At 52.4% G+C, this 14,758-nt stretch overlaps 6 protein-coding genes across 6 annotated transcripts; 5 read left to right on the forward strand and 1 right to left on the reverse strand.

The window, feature by feature from the left end:
• Window positions 1-644: 644 nt before the first annotated feature.
• M421DRAFT_99080 (uncharacterized protein) lies at window positions 645-2,885 on the reverse strand (the record flags this gene model as incomplete). The annotated part of the gene is made up of 3 exons (XM_033598701.1): window positions 645-705; window positions 994-2,582; window positions 2,631-2,885. 3 exons carry the CDS (start codon window positions 2,883-2,885, stop codon window positions 645-647), a joined length of 1,905 nt encoding a protein of 634 aa, XP_033451422.1.
• A 346-nt stretch (window positions 2,886-3,231) lies between these two features.
• On the forward strand, window positions 3,232-4,338 carry M421DRAFT_417835 (D-tyrosyl-tRNA deacylase). The gene is made up of 4 exons (XM_033591596.1): window positions 3,232-3,299; window positions 3,349-3,579; window positions 3,631-3,824; window positions 3,906-4,338. Exons 1-4 carry the CDS (start codon window positions 3,293-3,295, stop codon window positions 3,966-3,968), a joined length of 495 nt encoding a protein of 164 aa, XP_033451423.1. The 5' UTR covers window positions 3,232-3,292; the 3' UTR covers window positions 3,969-4,338.
• Window positions 4,339-4,998: 660 nt separating this feature from the next.
• M421DRAFT_341490 (uncharacterized protein) lies at window positions 4,999-7,145 on the forward strand. Its single transcript, XM_033589472.1, has 2 exons — window positions 4,999-6,302; window positions 6,353-7,145. Exons 1-2 carry the CDS (start codon window positions 5,092-5,094, stop codon window positions 7,113-7,115), a joined length of 1,974 nt encoding a protein of 657 aa, XP_033451424.1. The 5' UTR covers window positions 4,999-5,091; the 3' UTR covers window positions 7,116-7,145.
• Window positions 7,146-7,998: 853 nt separating this feature from the next.
• Window positions 7,999-10,032, forward strand: M421DRAFT_417839 (isocitrate lyase and phosphorylmutase). The gene is made up of 4 exons (XM_033591597.1): window positions 7,999-8,329; window positions 8,381-8,536; window positions 8,583-9,478; window positions 9,529-10,032. The coding sequence occupies exons 1-4, from the start codon at window positions 8,126-8,128 to the stop codon at window positions 9,884-9,886; spliced, it is 1,614 nt and encodes a 537-aa protein (XP_033451425.1). The 5' UTR covers window positions 7,999-8,125; the 3' UTR covers window positions 9,887-10,032.
• A 1,514-nt stretch (window positions 10,033-11,546) lies between these two features.
• M421DRAFT_341534 (uncharacterized protein) lies at window positions 11,547-12,313 on the forward strand. The gene has a single exon (XM_033589473.1). The coding sequence runs from the start codon at window positions 11,691-11,693 to the stop codon at window positions 12,258-12,260; it is 570 nt and encodes a 189-aa protein (XP_033451426.1). The 5' UTR covers window positions 11,547-11,690; the 3' UTR covers window positions 12,261-12,313.
• Window positions 12,314-13,058: 745 nt separating this feature from the next.
• Window positions 13,059-13,924, forward strand: M421DRAFT_56776 (uncharacterized protein; the record flags this gene model as incomplete). The annotated part of the gene is made up of 2 exons (XM_033595441.1): window positions 13,059-13,427; window positions 13,478-13,924. 2 exons carry the CDS (start codon window positions 13,059-13,061, stop codon window positions 13,922-13,924), a joined length of 816 nt encoding a protein of 271 aa, XP_033451427.1.
• Window positions 13,925-14,758: the final 834 nt, after the last annotated feature.

A 14,758-nucleotide genomic window follows, 5' to 3' on the forward strand; every position in this document is an offset into this window, starting at 1 on the left:
AATTTATCTCGGTATTCTGTTCCGCCATGCAGAATAACTGACCAGGAGCATCGCAAAGAACGGGCTTGGTTGATAGAGTTTAGTACCTGCCCAAGTCAGTAAGCAGCGATCGCGCGTTCGAGATGACCTAGCTCAACGCGGAAGCGAATTCTCGGCCCTTTGCCAACGAGAGAGGTCTGTGTTCTTTGCACAGTATCTCGACCATTAACCGGCAAATTGCAACTACGACGGTGTACACATTAGCCGGTCACAAGTGGGTTAAGCCTGCAGTGTAAGGACCCCTCGCTTCAAAAGCCACAGGATGATATGCAGCTCAGCCTCCTAGGGGTGACATTTATGTAAGCGGCGGTCTTGAGCGACACGCGGTCTTGAGCGACACGCGGTCTTGAGCGATGCTACGCTTACTGCATGTCGGATCGCCACAAGCTTATAGTCGTCGAGTAGCTGTCCAATCACGATCGCGTCTTGCAGACACAGCCTACTGCGACCGATGAGATGTGCAACAACTGCACACGCGGATATTTACTTGAGAAGCGAACAATAACTTCCGCACTGGAACCCCGATTCCTGAACTACCTACATCCATTACAGAAAGACACTATCGTGACCATCTCAGCGTTTGCTCGAGCCGGAGGAGCCTGCCATCATAGGTCATCTTCCAAGAACTTGTAGGCAAATCGGAAGTCTGCCTTCCTACGGTTCATCCTGAAATATGTCAGCAAAGTTATGGAAGTAATAGTACACGGAGATGACCGATCGCTCGAACCACTGCCTCGAAGACTTTCTTGATCGCTGCAGATAACAAACTTCAACACTTTGGACTACCACGAACGTAGGTAGAGTCTATACCCGCTTCACAAGTTGGCCCTCTACCAATTCCGTTGTGCCATATAGCGATCGGGGGTGCCGCATTGCTACTGTCAAGTCTTTGATATCGGCGGGGATGATTTGACTCGGTCGACCTTCAGCCGTATTGAGAAGGGATTTGCTTACCATGTGCTCTCATAGTCAAAAAACCTGTATGTCCCCTGTTCATAGTCTTCGGTGATCGCCTTGGGCTCTTCATGGCGCTGGAACCAGGTCTGGTACTGCTTATGGAACCTCCAGCTCTGGGACTTCAACGCCTTGGCGGCGAGATACTGCTGGTACGTGTTCTGACGGTAATAGAAAGCGTAGAACAGAGCATCTGTCTCGATGCGCGAATACAGCCGAGGGTCGTCGAATATCGGCAGCGGCTCTTGTGGGTAGTGTGCAGGTGTGAATGGGTAAGGATTTTGTGGACGGTAGTGACGCGGTGCGTCAGTATCAGCAGAGTCGGGCGCGGTAGTCATGGATGCTGCCAGCATTCGCTCGTCTGGAGGCTTCGTCGCGCCTGCACTGATATCGTTCTTCGTCGCCTCGAAGGAATCGAGCAAGTCCTGCAAGCTTGATGGGAGGTGGTAGACTGACTCTTCTTCCTCATCATCAGCATGTGATTCACCATTTGTAAGAGGTGGCGTTGTTGTCTGCGACTCATCTTCCTCGTCGGCTGCAGGTTCTGGCGCCGGTGTCTTCTTTCTGCTTGCAGCCTTGGTATCCTCAACTGATGCTGCACGAGAAAGGCCTTGCTTCTCTGCGGCAGGGGTTGCTGGCACACTCGGCGTAGCAGCTGGTGACTTCGAGGGCTGTGCTTGCGCTGGTGTCGGTGCGTCGGCTGGTGGCTGGGGCCGTGCTGCTGGTTGCACATTTGCGATCGCTGGAGAAGCTGCCGCGCTTGAACGTCCTGGAGCTAGGTTCGAGGCCAACCCTGGTGGCGGAGGCAGGGGCGCTATCCCTACGCCGTTCTTATCGCTTGCAGCTGCCGCTGCCGCTGCTGACGCGTACTTGAGTGGCTCCCCTGGCGTTCTCGTTGGTATCGGTGCGGGCTTCATGGAGCTTGCTGCTGTATTTGATGCGCCAGGTAGCGGTGTATGTAGCGTTGCCAACACTGGTAGGGGCGACTTGAGTTGCGTCGATGGCCGTCGCGCACCTGCTGCTTCGCTAGATTTAGCCTTTATTGCCGTCGGTCGAGCTTCCGACTCTGGCTCTTCTGCTATCGATTGTGTATCTTGTGACGAGACGCGATCTGCCTCGTTGCCCATGCCGTATATAGCTTCCTCTTCGTCCAAGTTGAAGTCGTCGTATATCGTGTCGTCTTCCATAAAGTCCGGGTTCTGATTCTCTTCAACGTAGTACTTGATGCTGTCTTCGATCTCTTTGACCTGCTCTGTATCGACATTGCTGTTCTCCAGCGCTCGCTGCAGCAAGTCCAGCTTGCCTTGGTGCCACTTATGTCGCTCTGCAATTTCTTCGAGCTCCGCTATCCGCTCAGCTTTCGCGTTGTCTGACTTCTTGCCCTTCTTCATGCCAGCGTGCATGATCTCCACGTCAGCCTCAATCTTTTCCACTTGCTGCTCCAGCTCTTCGTTCATGTGTTGCAAGAACTCGACCATATCCAACCGTTCTCGGTCTTTCGGATCGATCTTCGTTGCTAATGATAGCCCCTCTTTCGAGTATGCCTTGGTCTTCATCTCCTTTTCGACAGCCTTGAACTTCTCCATTTGCTGCGCTGCGTTAGCATGACATCATCGCAGCGATTGGCAGCGGCCTACTGTCTCAATCAGCTTCCTGTGGTCCAACAGTGGCTTCTTGTCCTTGATCTCGCTCATGGCAGCCCATGTCTTGATCTGGTCGCGCGACCGTTGCAGCTTCTTGATCTCCTTCTTCAGCTGGTCTTCCAGCTTCTCTTTCTGCGAAGGATTTGACGTCTGGATGATCTTGTCGTATATGGTCTCGAACGTCGCGACGCCTTCTGCGACCTTCTTGAAGCATTTGTCGATCTCCTGCTGGAGCTTGCGAGCTGCCATTGTGTTTGCGTAGCCTCACGCGAGAGCTTGGGTTACGGCGTTCGGGGCGCGTGATTCGTGCGGAAATGATAGAGTGGCGGTATCGACGGCGAGCGCGAGTGTGTCTGCTCGGTCGCAATGGGCGGGGGGTGTTCGTCACGGGCGTTTGGCAAGCGTTAGGGTCGAATGCGTCCACTTGGAGGTAATCGCGATTTGAGGTTAGCGTGCCAAGGGAACACTAGCCCTATCCCCACCGAAATCGACCAGCGCGTCTCCACGCGTTGTGGTCAATTAAACATCATTATACCAGTCTAGGCGATCAAACCCATGGTGAACTGACGTATAAATTCTTTCATCTGCCAGACATAAGCATAGACTACCAGCTTTGTTGCTGCAGCCTCTGAGAGCCTCCAATTTACCCCGCCATCATGAGGAGTACGTCTACTGCAAGCCATCCAAGGCCAGGCCATTGACTTATGCACAGCCGTGCTGCAGAGAGTCAAGTCCGCATCAGTTACAGTCGACGGTCAAATCATATCATCTATTGGTAGAGGAGTCTTGATCCTGGCCGCTGTCTCCAGAGATGACTCGGAGAAAGAGATTGAGTCTATGGCTGCTAAGGTCTTGAAGACCAAGCTTTGGGACGACGAGTCGACAGATCCTGTGAGCCGATGGAAGCACAATGTGAAAGAGATTGATGGAGAGGTCCTTTGCGGTACGGGAAGCTTGCTGTAGCCATCTTACGCAATGCACTGATCCTGTCCAGTCTCTCAGTTCACATTGTACGCAACAACAAAGAAGGGCAACAAACCAGATTTCCACGCTTCTGCAAGTGGAGAGAAGGCTAAACAGCTGTACGACCATTTTTATAAGCGGATACAGACCCTGCACGGCGAAGATAAGGTCAAGAACGGCCAGTTTGCTGCGATGATGGACGTTGCGCTGATCAACGATGGCCCAGTAAGTTGATCCTATACTCCCAGGCCTCTGAGCAGATGGGTAGAAATCTGCAATAATACCACCTACTGATGAATGCGACAGGTCACTATACAGATTGACAACACTCCACCCAAAGCGGAAAAGGCGACCAACGGCAGTGCATAACACCACCTCTATTTCCCCGAAATCTCACAGCTCCAAGCTGCTTGCAAGACCGACCAGGAGACGGTGCGGTCGATAAGGCTCCCAAGTGACAGTAACATGAGACTCTAGACTAGATGCACTTGTACAATACACAACGCGAACAAGACCTTCAGGCCCTTCAAACCCAAGCGCTGAGCCGAAGGGTTCAGATGCAATTTACTTTTGACTGAAAGGTGCGTGGGTCACGATGCCAAAACAGCACATGGGGTTCTCGTCCACAAACGTAGTTCCATAGCGCCAATGCTCTGACTACCTCAGGCTGGGCTACTAAAATAGGCTGTGAGGACTGTCGCTGCTTCTGCGAGCCTCTCATCGCACTCTCTGTGACGACGCATACAATTATTATCCAGGCACTTTGCCTGGAGCTTGATGTCTTCGTGCAGCATTTGGTACTGTCTCGATATGCAAGGGCAATCGGACTTTCAGCACTACGAAGACATACTTCCACCTGAGGAATATACTGTCGACCATTGCCGGTCTATACAAAGATCCAACGCAATACGGGGTCGATTGTCGTGAATATCTAATTCGGTCAATACGCAGACTTCGAACTTCTGAATCGCAGCATTAGTTCCACGAAGAAGTGGTAGCACTGAGGAGGGACACCGTGCGACGTTCGACTGCTCTCGATCTTATCTACCCTAGATCCGAACAGATTGTGCTGATGCAACGCACATATGGGCTGAACCCCTTCTGATTCGCTAGCTGCCTTCTCGAAACGGTTCCACGAGATGGCGTCTGGTTCGCCGACATGCGGCAACACCGTCATTCGTGGTATGGAATGCAAATCCTCTGCAGAAATGCTCCACTGGAAACGGAAAACGCAAAAAGAGCAACCATGGAACGTTTTCGAGATTCCGATCGCATGGCAAATGTGTTCGGCGTGTAAGCCCTGCATAGACAGACAGGATGCGGTTTAGTGCGTGTCAAGCTAGAAAGACGATCATTCAAGGCTTTTCGACCTCGACTGTGACAACAACCTCAACTTCATATTGTGCGCAGTGCCCTCGTGGCCTTCACGGCCTTATTATTCCTGTCTGCTTCTCCACTAGGTTTTGACTGTATCAGCGAGCGTTGCGCGGTGATGCTTGTTGCATTCGCCACCTGGGCGCTTGGCGCAGGATTCCGGAGGTACTATGAGGACCGACAATTGACTACAGATTGCTGCATCTTTGGAGTCGTTGCAGCATGGCTTTCAAGAGAGCAGTTGGCAGATTTTCTGCACAAGAGCTGGGATGCATCTGGCGCGACTGTGGGGTCTTCAATGGTGGTCTTTGCTCTCATCACAGGCCCACTTGCCGTTCTAGGATTACAATCTCGACACAGATCGAACAACGACCGAGACGTACTCGAAATCGCGAAGAATATCAGCAAATGGACGCTCCAGTATCCCAAGGCCAAGATCTTCCCGTGTGAAACGAAACATGCGCGCATGTTTCCGAAACGCCACGCCTTCGAATACTCTTATCTCCAATGCGGATTTCCAATCATACCTGGCGGTATAGATGGTGACGGTCACGATGTTGCGACTGGAGCAGATGAAGAGCTAGGTAGCTGGTGGTTGCGCATCCGTGCCGTCGACTATCTCAGTCGAGGCAATGGCAAGGCTGGCTTCTATGGAAAATTGCAGACGTTCATGAGGAACCAGAACGTCGACGATGATGATTGGTCGTACGCTTACCTGGTCACTGCCCCTCGCTTTTTGGGATACTCTTTCAATCCCGTGTCGTTCTGGTATATTTACGATCGGGAGTACCAGCTCAAGAATATGATACTCGAGGTCAATAACACATTCGGCGAGCGTAGGACATACCTCCTGAACGGCACCAGTCCTTCAACTCCACCACAGACTCCAGACTCCACCCGTGAAGCGGAGACCGCATCAGAAATGCCCATTGGAGCTAAGCCCTGGTTCACTGATCTTTGGATGAAGGACTTCCATGTTTCGCCGTTCAACTCGCGGAAGGGTTCGTACGTACTCAAAGCCCAGAACCCATTCCCTTACGCCGGATACGACAGGCCGATGATCGACAACACGATTACCTTGAAGTCATCAAAAGACCATGCGAAGGTTGTGGCTCACCTCAACAGTGTTGGAACGCCAGTCGATCCGGACGACCTTGGGTTCTTAGGTGCAGCGTGGTTCATATTGAGATGGTGGTGGGTAGGTCTCGTCACGTTCCCACGTATCGTGAAGGAAGCGGGCAGTCTTTTCTATAAGCGAAGTCTGCATGTGTGGTTCCGTCCAGAAGTCCTCACGCCTAGCTTAGGTCGGCTTCCAACTTCGCAAGAAGTGTAAGTGCAACTAGTGAGGTTAGGCTTTTCTAAGATACTAACTTGCACAGCGCGATCCAGCAGGTGTTCTGTGACTACTTGACTCACCTCGTCAACTCAGCTCGAGACGACTTTCGGATCATACTGCACACCACAATACCCGAGATTCCGACGCAGAACATTGAGTGTACTCGGCCCCCGAGAGGAGGCGCTGTCAAAGAGCTCGAGATCCGTGTTCTCACGCCCGCATTCTATTCCCGATTCGTTCACTACGCCTACACGTCAGAAGCATTCGACCGTGAGTGCATCTTCACCGACGAGAAGAACCGAACATGTTGGATCTCACGTTCTGAGCTGCTGGCGCAAATACTTACGCAATCTGCTTCTACACCTTCGCGAAGCACAGTTCGAAGAGGGCGCCTGAATGAAGCAAAGTGGTTGCTTTTGAAGAAGTTACGATGTGCGCCGGCCGAGCCTGCATACAACGCAACTCCAAAAAGCCCTGAGTTTCGTTTAGAACATATCCGTGCTACGAAGCACTCGGAGATGGACAGCTTCGTCAAGAATCAGCGACCAGAGTACGCTGGCGACTTCCGAAGAACAGTCACCAAGCTGTTCCTGGCTCAGAGGTTCTGCTTGGGCTTCCCCCAAGTCATTACTTTAATGGACTGGGCTCTTAGAATCTCACTATGCTACTTTGCAGCAACACAGGTGTCAAACCCAAATAGCTCTGGTCGGAATGTCTTCCTTGAAGACGACTGGTGGCCGTTGTCAGGAAGTATTGCGGCAGCCACTGCGTGCCACGCATATGGACTGCTGAAGGGCTATTGTTAGTGTAAATTACAGTTGCAATAGTATACACCAAATACATCCATGCAACGAATCACTCCAAATCATCTTATGAGCTCGTGAACGTACAAGCGACACATTTTCGAAAACAAGAAAGGGTCCACTCTGGACTTCTTGACAATCGTGCGGCATTTATTCGGAGTCATCTAGGGATTCGAATTCCAGTAAGAATCACCGCTCCGAAACCGGGCCTGAGTCATCTTTCAGATCATGTCAAACCACATGTGCGTGCCATCATCCTGATGCTACAGTCGAAGTGTTCTGGCCAAGCGCAGGCCATGCCGGATTCGACAGCCGAGGTTATGCGAGACCATCTCTTGGGACCTAGCGTGACGGGGCGCAAAATCTGGGGTTGAGGACCTGCACCTTCACATGTCATGCAGCGAGCAAAAGAACACACTTACATTGGCATGTGAAGCTGCATGGAGGCCGCGTGCCACAAGCTCACCACTTCAGCATAAGCAGCACTGCTGATGAGGAAGGCCAATTGAGCAGACGGCACTGTGAGAAGCTTAGGTCCAGCCCAAGTAATTAGCACACAACGTCATTCTTGTCAAAGCTCCTGCCCGATGTCCCCTCATCCACCGGATTTGCACCAGTCACGCATTCAGTCGCGCGATTTCCCTTTCAGCCGAGGGAACTTTACTGAACGCTCCAGCGTTAGCTGCGCATGCTGGACGCTGATTCAATGCGCCAGCTTCCTCGGGCTCAGCGGTCGGCCCAATGGTTTCTTGAACCGGACCTTCCCGAGCTTTGTGACTGGAATTCATGAGCGTGCTAACTTGGCTCTGAGATAGCCGTGAGATCTGTGGTTCTACTTAAGAGACTTGGCTGCCCGGCTGCTTGAGATCGAAACTAAGAGAGTGTCATCACTGCCTGCCATCGATCAAATAAAACATACCTTCTGCTTTGCTGCTCTCTTTGTTCAAAGATCGAGGCTCAAAAGCACTTTCGATACCCTACGTCACGATCAATAGCCACCGAATATCTCCGCAATGTCTCACGCCGACGCCGAGGAGGCGCAGTACCAGAAGGAAATCCAGGAGGTCAAGCAGTGGTGGGCTGACTCAAGATGGAGGTACACGAAGAGACCATTCACAGCTGAGCAAATTGTCGCGAAGCGTGGAAATATCAAGATTCAGTATCCGGGAAACACTCTGTCGAAAAAGCTTTGGCAGACGGTTGAGGGCCGCTTCAAGGTACGTTGACCTCTTGGATAAGGACAGTGGCAGTGTTGATATGAAGAACAGGAGAATGATGTCAGCTACACATATGGGTGCCTTGACCCTGTGATGGTTACACAAATGGCGAAGTACTTGGACACAGTGTACGTCTCTGGCTGGCAATGCTCCTCTACAGCTTCGTCGACCGACGAGCCTGGACCAGATCTAGCAGATTACCCCTACGTAAGTGCTAAATTATCTGTACCGATGCTCGTTCTGACTTCAGTAGACCACCGTGCCGAACAAGGTTGGACATCTCTTCCAGGCTCAGCTGTTCCATGACCGAAAGCAGCGTGAGGAGCGTGTCACTACATCGAAGGCCGATCGCGAGAAGCTGCGAAAGATCGACTACCTGCGGCCCATCATCGCCGATGCTGATACCGGTCACGGTGGTTTGACAGCCATCATGAAGCTCACAAAACTGTTTGTCGAGAAGGGTGCTGCTGGTATTCACATCGAAGACCAGGCACCGGGAACAAAGAAGTGCGGACACATGGCAGGAAAGGTTTTGGTCCCGATCAGCGAGCACATCAACCGCTTGGTCGCCATCCGAGCCCAGGCAGATATCATGGGCAGTGATCTCCTGGCCGTTGCCCGTACAGATTCGGAAGCTGCGACCCTCATCACATCCACGATTGATCCTCGCGATCATCACTACATCCTGGGTGTAACAAACCCTGCCATCCAGCCCCTGAGCGATCTCATGTATGCGGCAGGGCAGGCTGGAAAGACTGGCCCAGAATTGCAAGCGATTGAGGATGCGTGGACTAGGGAAGCCCACCTGAAGCTCTTCCACGAGGCTGTTGCAGACACCGTCAACGCTGGCGTCCACGTTAACAAGCAAGAGCTCATTGCTCAATTCAATGAGCAGAGCAAAGGGAAGAGCAACTCCGAGGCTCGCGCCATCGCAAAGGGCTTAACGGGTGTTGATGTCTTCTTCAACTGGGATGCCGCGCGAACACGCGAGGGTTACTACAGGTACCAGGGCGGGTGCCAGACTGCTATCAACCGTGCCATTGCTTACGCACCGTACTGCGATATGATCTGGATGGAGTCGGCAAAGCCCGATTACGGTCAGGCGAAGGAGTTCTCTGACGGCGTTCACGCCGCATGGCCCGAGCAGAAGTAAGTTTCTCTCACAACTGGGTATTTTCACTTTACTAACCCTCCGACAGGCTTGCATACAACCTGTCACCCTCCTTCAATTGGAAGACTGCCATGCCCCGTGATGAACAGGAGACCTACATCAAGCGTCTCGGTGCGCTCGGTTACTGCTGGCAGTTCATTACACTTGCCGGTCTGCACCAGACGGCTCTTATGGCCGACACATTCTCTAAGGCGTACGCCAAGCAGGGCATGCGCGCTTACGGCGAGATCATCCAGGAGCCCGAGGCTGAAAACAAGGTCGAGGTGCTGACACATCAGAAGTGGAGCGGTGCCAACTATGTCGATGGCCTGCTGAAAATGGTATCGGGAGGCGTCAGTTCAACGGCGGCAATGGGTAAGGGTGTCACTGAAGATCAGTTCAAGTAAATTGATGATCAGAGTGGGGTATTGTAGGATGAATACGAGAAGCCGATTCCCAAGCGCTTCTCTTTTAATTATACTGGTGTCATGATCAACACTGAGCATCGTCACAGCTCTTTAGCCATAAGCTGCCATGAACTAATGAATCAAACATCTTGAAATCATCCAGAGCAATTAGTTGAAGATCATGATTCACCATGCACTCGGAATTTAAGGTCTATCGTGGCAGGGGTAATCCGGAGGAGATTGCATGGCTAGACTGCCGTGCGTATCAGGATGCCAATAAATAGTCTTGTTGACGCGATGATTTTCGAGGACGACGGCAGTCAGCCAATCTTTACTCGAAAGCTGCTTCAGGATACCGCCAAGGAGCAGGAGCACCGCGAACATCCTAGCTGCCTACGATTGGGAAGTATTTACGAGCAGATCCGATGCAAACTGTCTACATGAAAATTCAGTGTATCGAAAGCATGGCCTCCGGACTGATGGCTTCCCGTAGACGGTGATCTGACAGAGTTTTAAAGACTTAGCCCTGCCTGCCCTTCAACCTGGCTCGAATGGAGAGCATCTGTGGCGCCAGTACAGGTAATAGATCTCTTTAAGCAGGAGAAGTGATACGATGAGGAGACGGAAAAGAGCGCGTGCCACGCTTTGATGAGCTTCCTTAATCGCTCAGTTGCGGTGGATGAAGATGATCTGATCTGCTCGGAAGATATAATATGTAATAAACAAGTCTTGCGTGCACGTACCTGGACTCAACCACGCAGATATCTGGATCACACTGTATGTTTGCATTGAGCCACATTTTTTCCGTCTCTCTTGCTGTTCTTTTCTCGATGGTCTTTACTGGTTCTCATGTCGCAGAGAAAGCTGAATACAATAAGACGCCCTTGTAGTCGCGAAAAGTCTTATTGATCCGCAAGTCTTGCAATTCTTAAGAACAGGATCTCTAAAGACCACCTGTGTTTTCAAGGTTCAACCAGTTCCATGACATGTGAGACTGAGCATGGGCAAAGGGTGCGCAGCTACTATGCTAACCTACTTTTCGCTGACCGAACCCCCAAGGCGTTATATATGTGCAGGGAGTGATCGGTGCATCATAGCTACTTGCGCGTTGTATCGAGGTTCTTTATGTGCCGCACGTCGTAGGTATACGTGTGATGGGAGGCATGTGGTGCTGAAGGAAGCCGCGCTTTGCCCCGCTCTCTACCTACCGGTAGTTCGGGAGTCTTCCCATCGAACCCTCTCAGACACAATCATGACATAGCAATCAGCCTTTCGCTCGTGCAGATCCTCCTGCCCAGGATGTCTCTGACGCACGCATGTCATCTTACAGTGTTCGCTGCTGCGCCCCACTGAGCCCACCACAAGTCCGGCTGCACGGCCACCGAAATTGCGACTCACAGCGCATGGCAGCTGAGGCTGAGTGAGCCCCAGTGGCTGTATCAGAATGACGGTCAGCTGAACAGGCAAAGAAAACAATATGTGAAAGCGCGATGCGCCCTCGCACTGCTGTCATCATCCTCTTGCGTTCGACTTCTCACACCTGGCCGACACCCGAATACGCATACCTACGAAGGACGAGTAAACGAGGACACTGCTAGACGCCGTAGCGATCATTGACGATCTTGAGCAGAACTTTGGTCAATCTTTGTGCTTTAGTTCCGAGGTCTCATTGCGCGATCGTTCGATCATTGCACTGAAAATCAAACCATAGGGGGCCTGAGGTGGCTGTGTTTCGCTTCAGGCATCTGCGCGACACGCCGACTATCAACATCGTCCGAACTGCGATCGCAACTTTCTGAACATCATGAATACTGGGACTATGTGTTGTGAGATCATCACCACGCACGTCGATCCATTTTGCGATTTCAGCTGCACAACTTCTGCCGGTGCAACACCAGACGCCGCGCCTGGGCCATCATCATTACCATGTACTGTCTCTCCTGCCCCGTCAAAGTCAGATGAGAACGAGAGTCCTCTATATACCGAGATCAATATACCACTTCCCGCTGTGCCAGCCCCACCAAAGCAGTACCAGCAACCACAACAATCCCTCTCACCGCCACCGAGGTCCCGCTCGAGAGCAGTCTCTTTATCTCCATTGTCACCGTTTCGTTACAGGAGCTCTTCAATCTCCTCGTCAGGGAAGGCAAGTGAGGAGTGGCCCAGGATCAAGAAGGAGGTGAAGAACAAGGAAGTCGCTGCGGCGATGAACCTCAGCTACCGAAGCAAGCGAACTAGAAGTGGCACGATTGATGCCCTGGCTGTCGTCCCGGCTGTCTTGATATTGAGCGCTGAGTTGTTCATGCCCGGGCAGAGCAACGATGGAAGACGGAAAGATAACGGAGTAGGTAGGTTGGGAGACGGAATTCGATGAAGATCCTAGGTCATCCAGACCGAATACTTCAACTGTCATTTGCGCGTCAATGCACGAAATCCCACTGAGGCAAAGTCCTTGGGGCTGGGTCGTTTGAATGCAGTGTTCATATCATTCTGCATGGTACTGGTCGTCGACTGAACGCAAGACACCACCTCTCGTGTGGCAGACAAGTCGAAAGCAAATCCTGCTTCTGAAATCGACTTTTGAAATTAAACCATGGGACGGTGTCAGTGTTGATTTTCCCGACAACTCCTGGAGAAGTTCTGTTATGTACAGCCGCTTCTTTTGCAACGCGAGAGATCATCTCCGGTGCGTGGCGATCCGCTATTAGACATATCCTATACCACCCCGCAACTCGCAGCACATCGCTTGAGACAGTAGATTTGAAAACCATATTCGCAGATCGGATCAGCTTCTTCAAACAGTCCGTGACGAGAGATGTTTAAGCGAAGCTAACATGCGATAGCGCTAGCCTTTGATTTTCAGACCGTCACCTCCCGTCCACTCTCCAACCGCAATTTACCCAGCCACACTCAAAGCGGGCAAGCGTTCAGCAGTCTCGCCAGGGCAATTGCCGATCCCCAGGAGTTAAGCACTCCATCTCGATTTGTACAGCATCAGCCTTACCCAGCGCCCGCCGCTGCCACCGCATTCTCTCATCTACTGGCACTGTGAAGCCGGCCATAGTCCCCGCTATCGATAACGCACGGATGTGCATAGAGTAGCCGCATTGCGGCACTCTTCAGCGCCGATATGGACATCAAACCTTTGTCCCTGTCGCGCGCGTCCAGCTACATGTCTTGGGTGGGAGCGCGAACGCAATCCACTTTCGAAAGGTCACCGTCGAATGTCAAAACATTCTGGCTCGATAGCCAGCGTCAAGCCGGTCGAGACTTCCGTTCCCGGTCCGGCCGGGGCTGTTTGTGGGTTCTGATTTCCCTCTGGTTCATAGGCCTCACCGCCGGCTTCATCTTCCTGTGTGTCTGGTCCACGTGGGAGAAGAGCAATTACAACTTGCAGTCGGCGTGTCTCCCGGACGACTCGTTCAGTCTGTGGCCTAGCACGTATCAGTACTGGGGAAACTCGGGATTCTTCCAAATCACTCTGGGCGGTGGGACCTTGACCTTCACACAGGCGAAAGCTATTGATGTTGTCTGGGACATAGTAAGTGACACGAACTCTGCACTTCGTAGGTTGAGGCTGACTGTATGCAGGTGGTCGGCCGGGGGGGCCAAGCGCTCATTGCGTATCTTTCCTGGGAGACCTTTGTGCGATACGTGACAACCTCCATGGAGATACAGCCCGTCACGTTCAACACGTTCCGAACTGTGTTCCTGCAAAGCGAGTCCCTCATTATCGGTATCCCACGCATCATCCGAGACTTTACCAGACGCCGGGGCTTGCAGTCCAAGCTCGCCATGACTTTCATCGTCCTGACTATGATGTTCACCCTGGTCTTTCCCACGCTCGGTGGTGCGATGACGGGTTACAGTGGCAACGTAGAGGCGTATGTGCCCGACTCTAATAGCAACAACATCCCATTTAGCAGTTTCCGTCCACTGTACTATGTCATCCACGATGGAGACAGGGTCGGGCTAACCAAGGACTACGAGGTTGTCGCTTATCCTGAGAATGGTACGCACTCCTATAAGGATTCATAAAGCGTAACTAACTTTAACTTCAGGTGACCCTGTCATGGACACGATGTTCGACTGGACTCAGCGCTCGATATACCCTTTGGACCTGGACTGCACCAGCAACAAATTCGAACCCGGTCGCTGCACAGTATATCAGCGCATCTTCAACGTATCTGCATGTGAGACGACAACCTCTGCATTCAAAAGACCCCACTGCTGACGAATCCATAGACGTCGGGCTGTACCGTGGGCTGCGGAATCAATCCTCCACCTTCGCTGGCTCTAAGCTCGACGCTCCCCTCCTCAACATATCATCGTACTACACTTCAGCAGGCTTCGAGGTCAAGCACAGATCATGGGGACTCATCACCCCCCTCTTCAACCATTCACAGTGGCTCAACGCAACCGGCCCCGCCGAAAGTACAGCAAATCCCCGCAGATGGTCCGTCGCAGGCGAGCTTTTCTCATACGACCAGATCGCGTCTACCGGCATCTGCCAAGCAACAAAGGTACACCGCACGCACTCCCACCGACGCAACGGCACTAACGCGCACAGACGTACCAATGGGGATTCTCCTTCATCCAGCTCACAATCATGATGGTGCTGCTATGGCTCTGGACCGTCGGCATCACAACGCTATGGGCGACAGCGACCCTCACAATGAAGCAGCGCGGCCGCGACGACGTCGCAGGCGAGTACAAGGCCATCTTCGAGCTCGCAGACGCTATGCACGAACACCTCGAGACCCTGCAGAGCGAAGAGCAGATTGATGTGCGCCACGCCACAGAGTCGACCCTGCGCAGGCGTATCGCAAAGGACCTCCGCGGGGGCACGATCGCATACGCCTCCCCTCCCTC

The sequence above is a fragment of the Didymella exigua genome, assembly GCF_010094145.1.
Source record: "Didymella exigua CBS 183.55 unplaced genomic scaffold M421scaffold_6, whole genome shotgun sequence".
Classification (NCBI taxonomy): domain Eukaryota; kingdom Fungi; phylum Ascomycota; class Dothideomycetes; order Pleosporales; family Didymellaceae; genus Didymella; species Didymella exigua.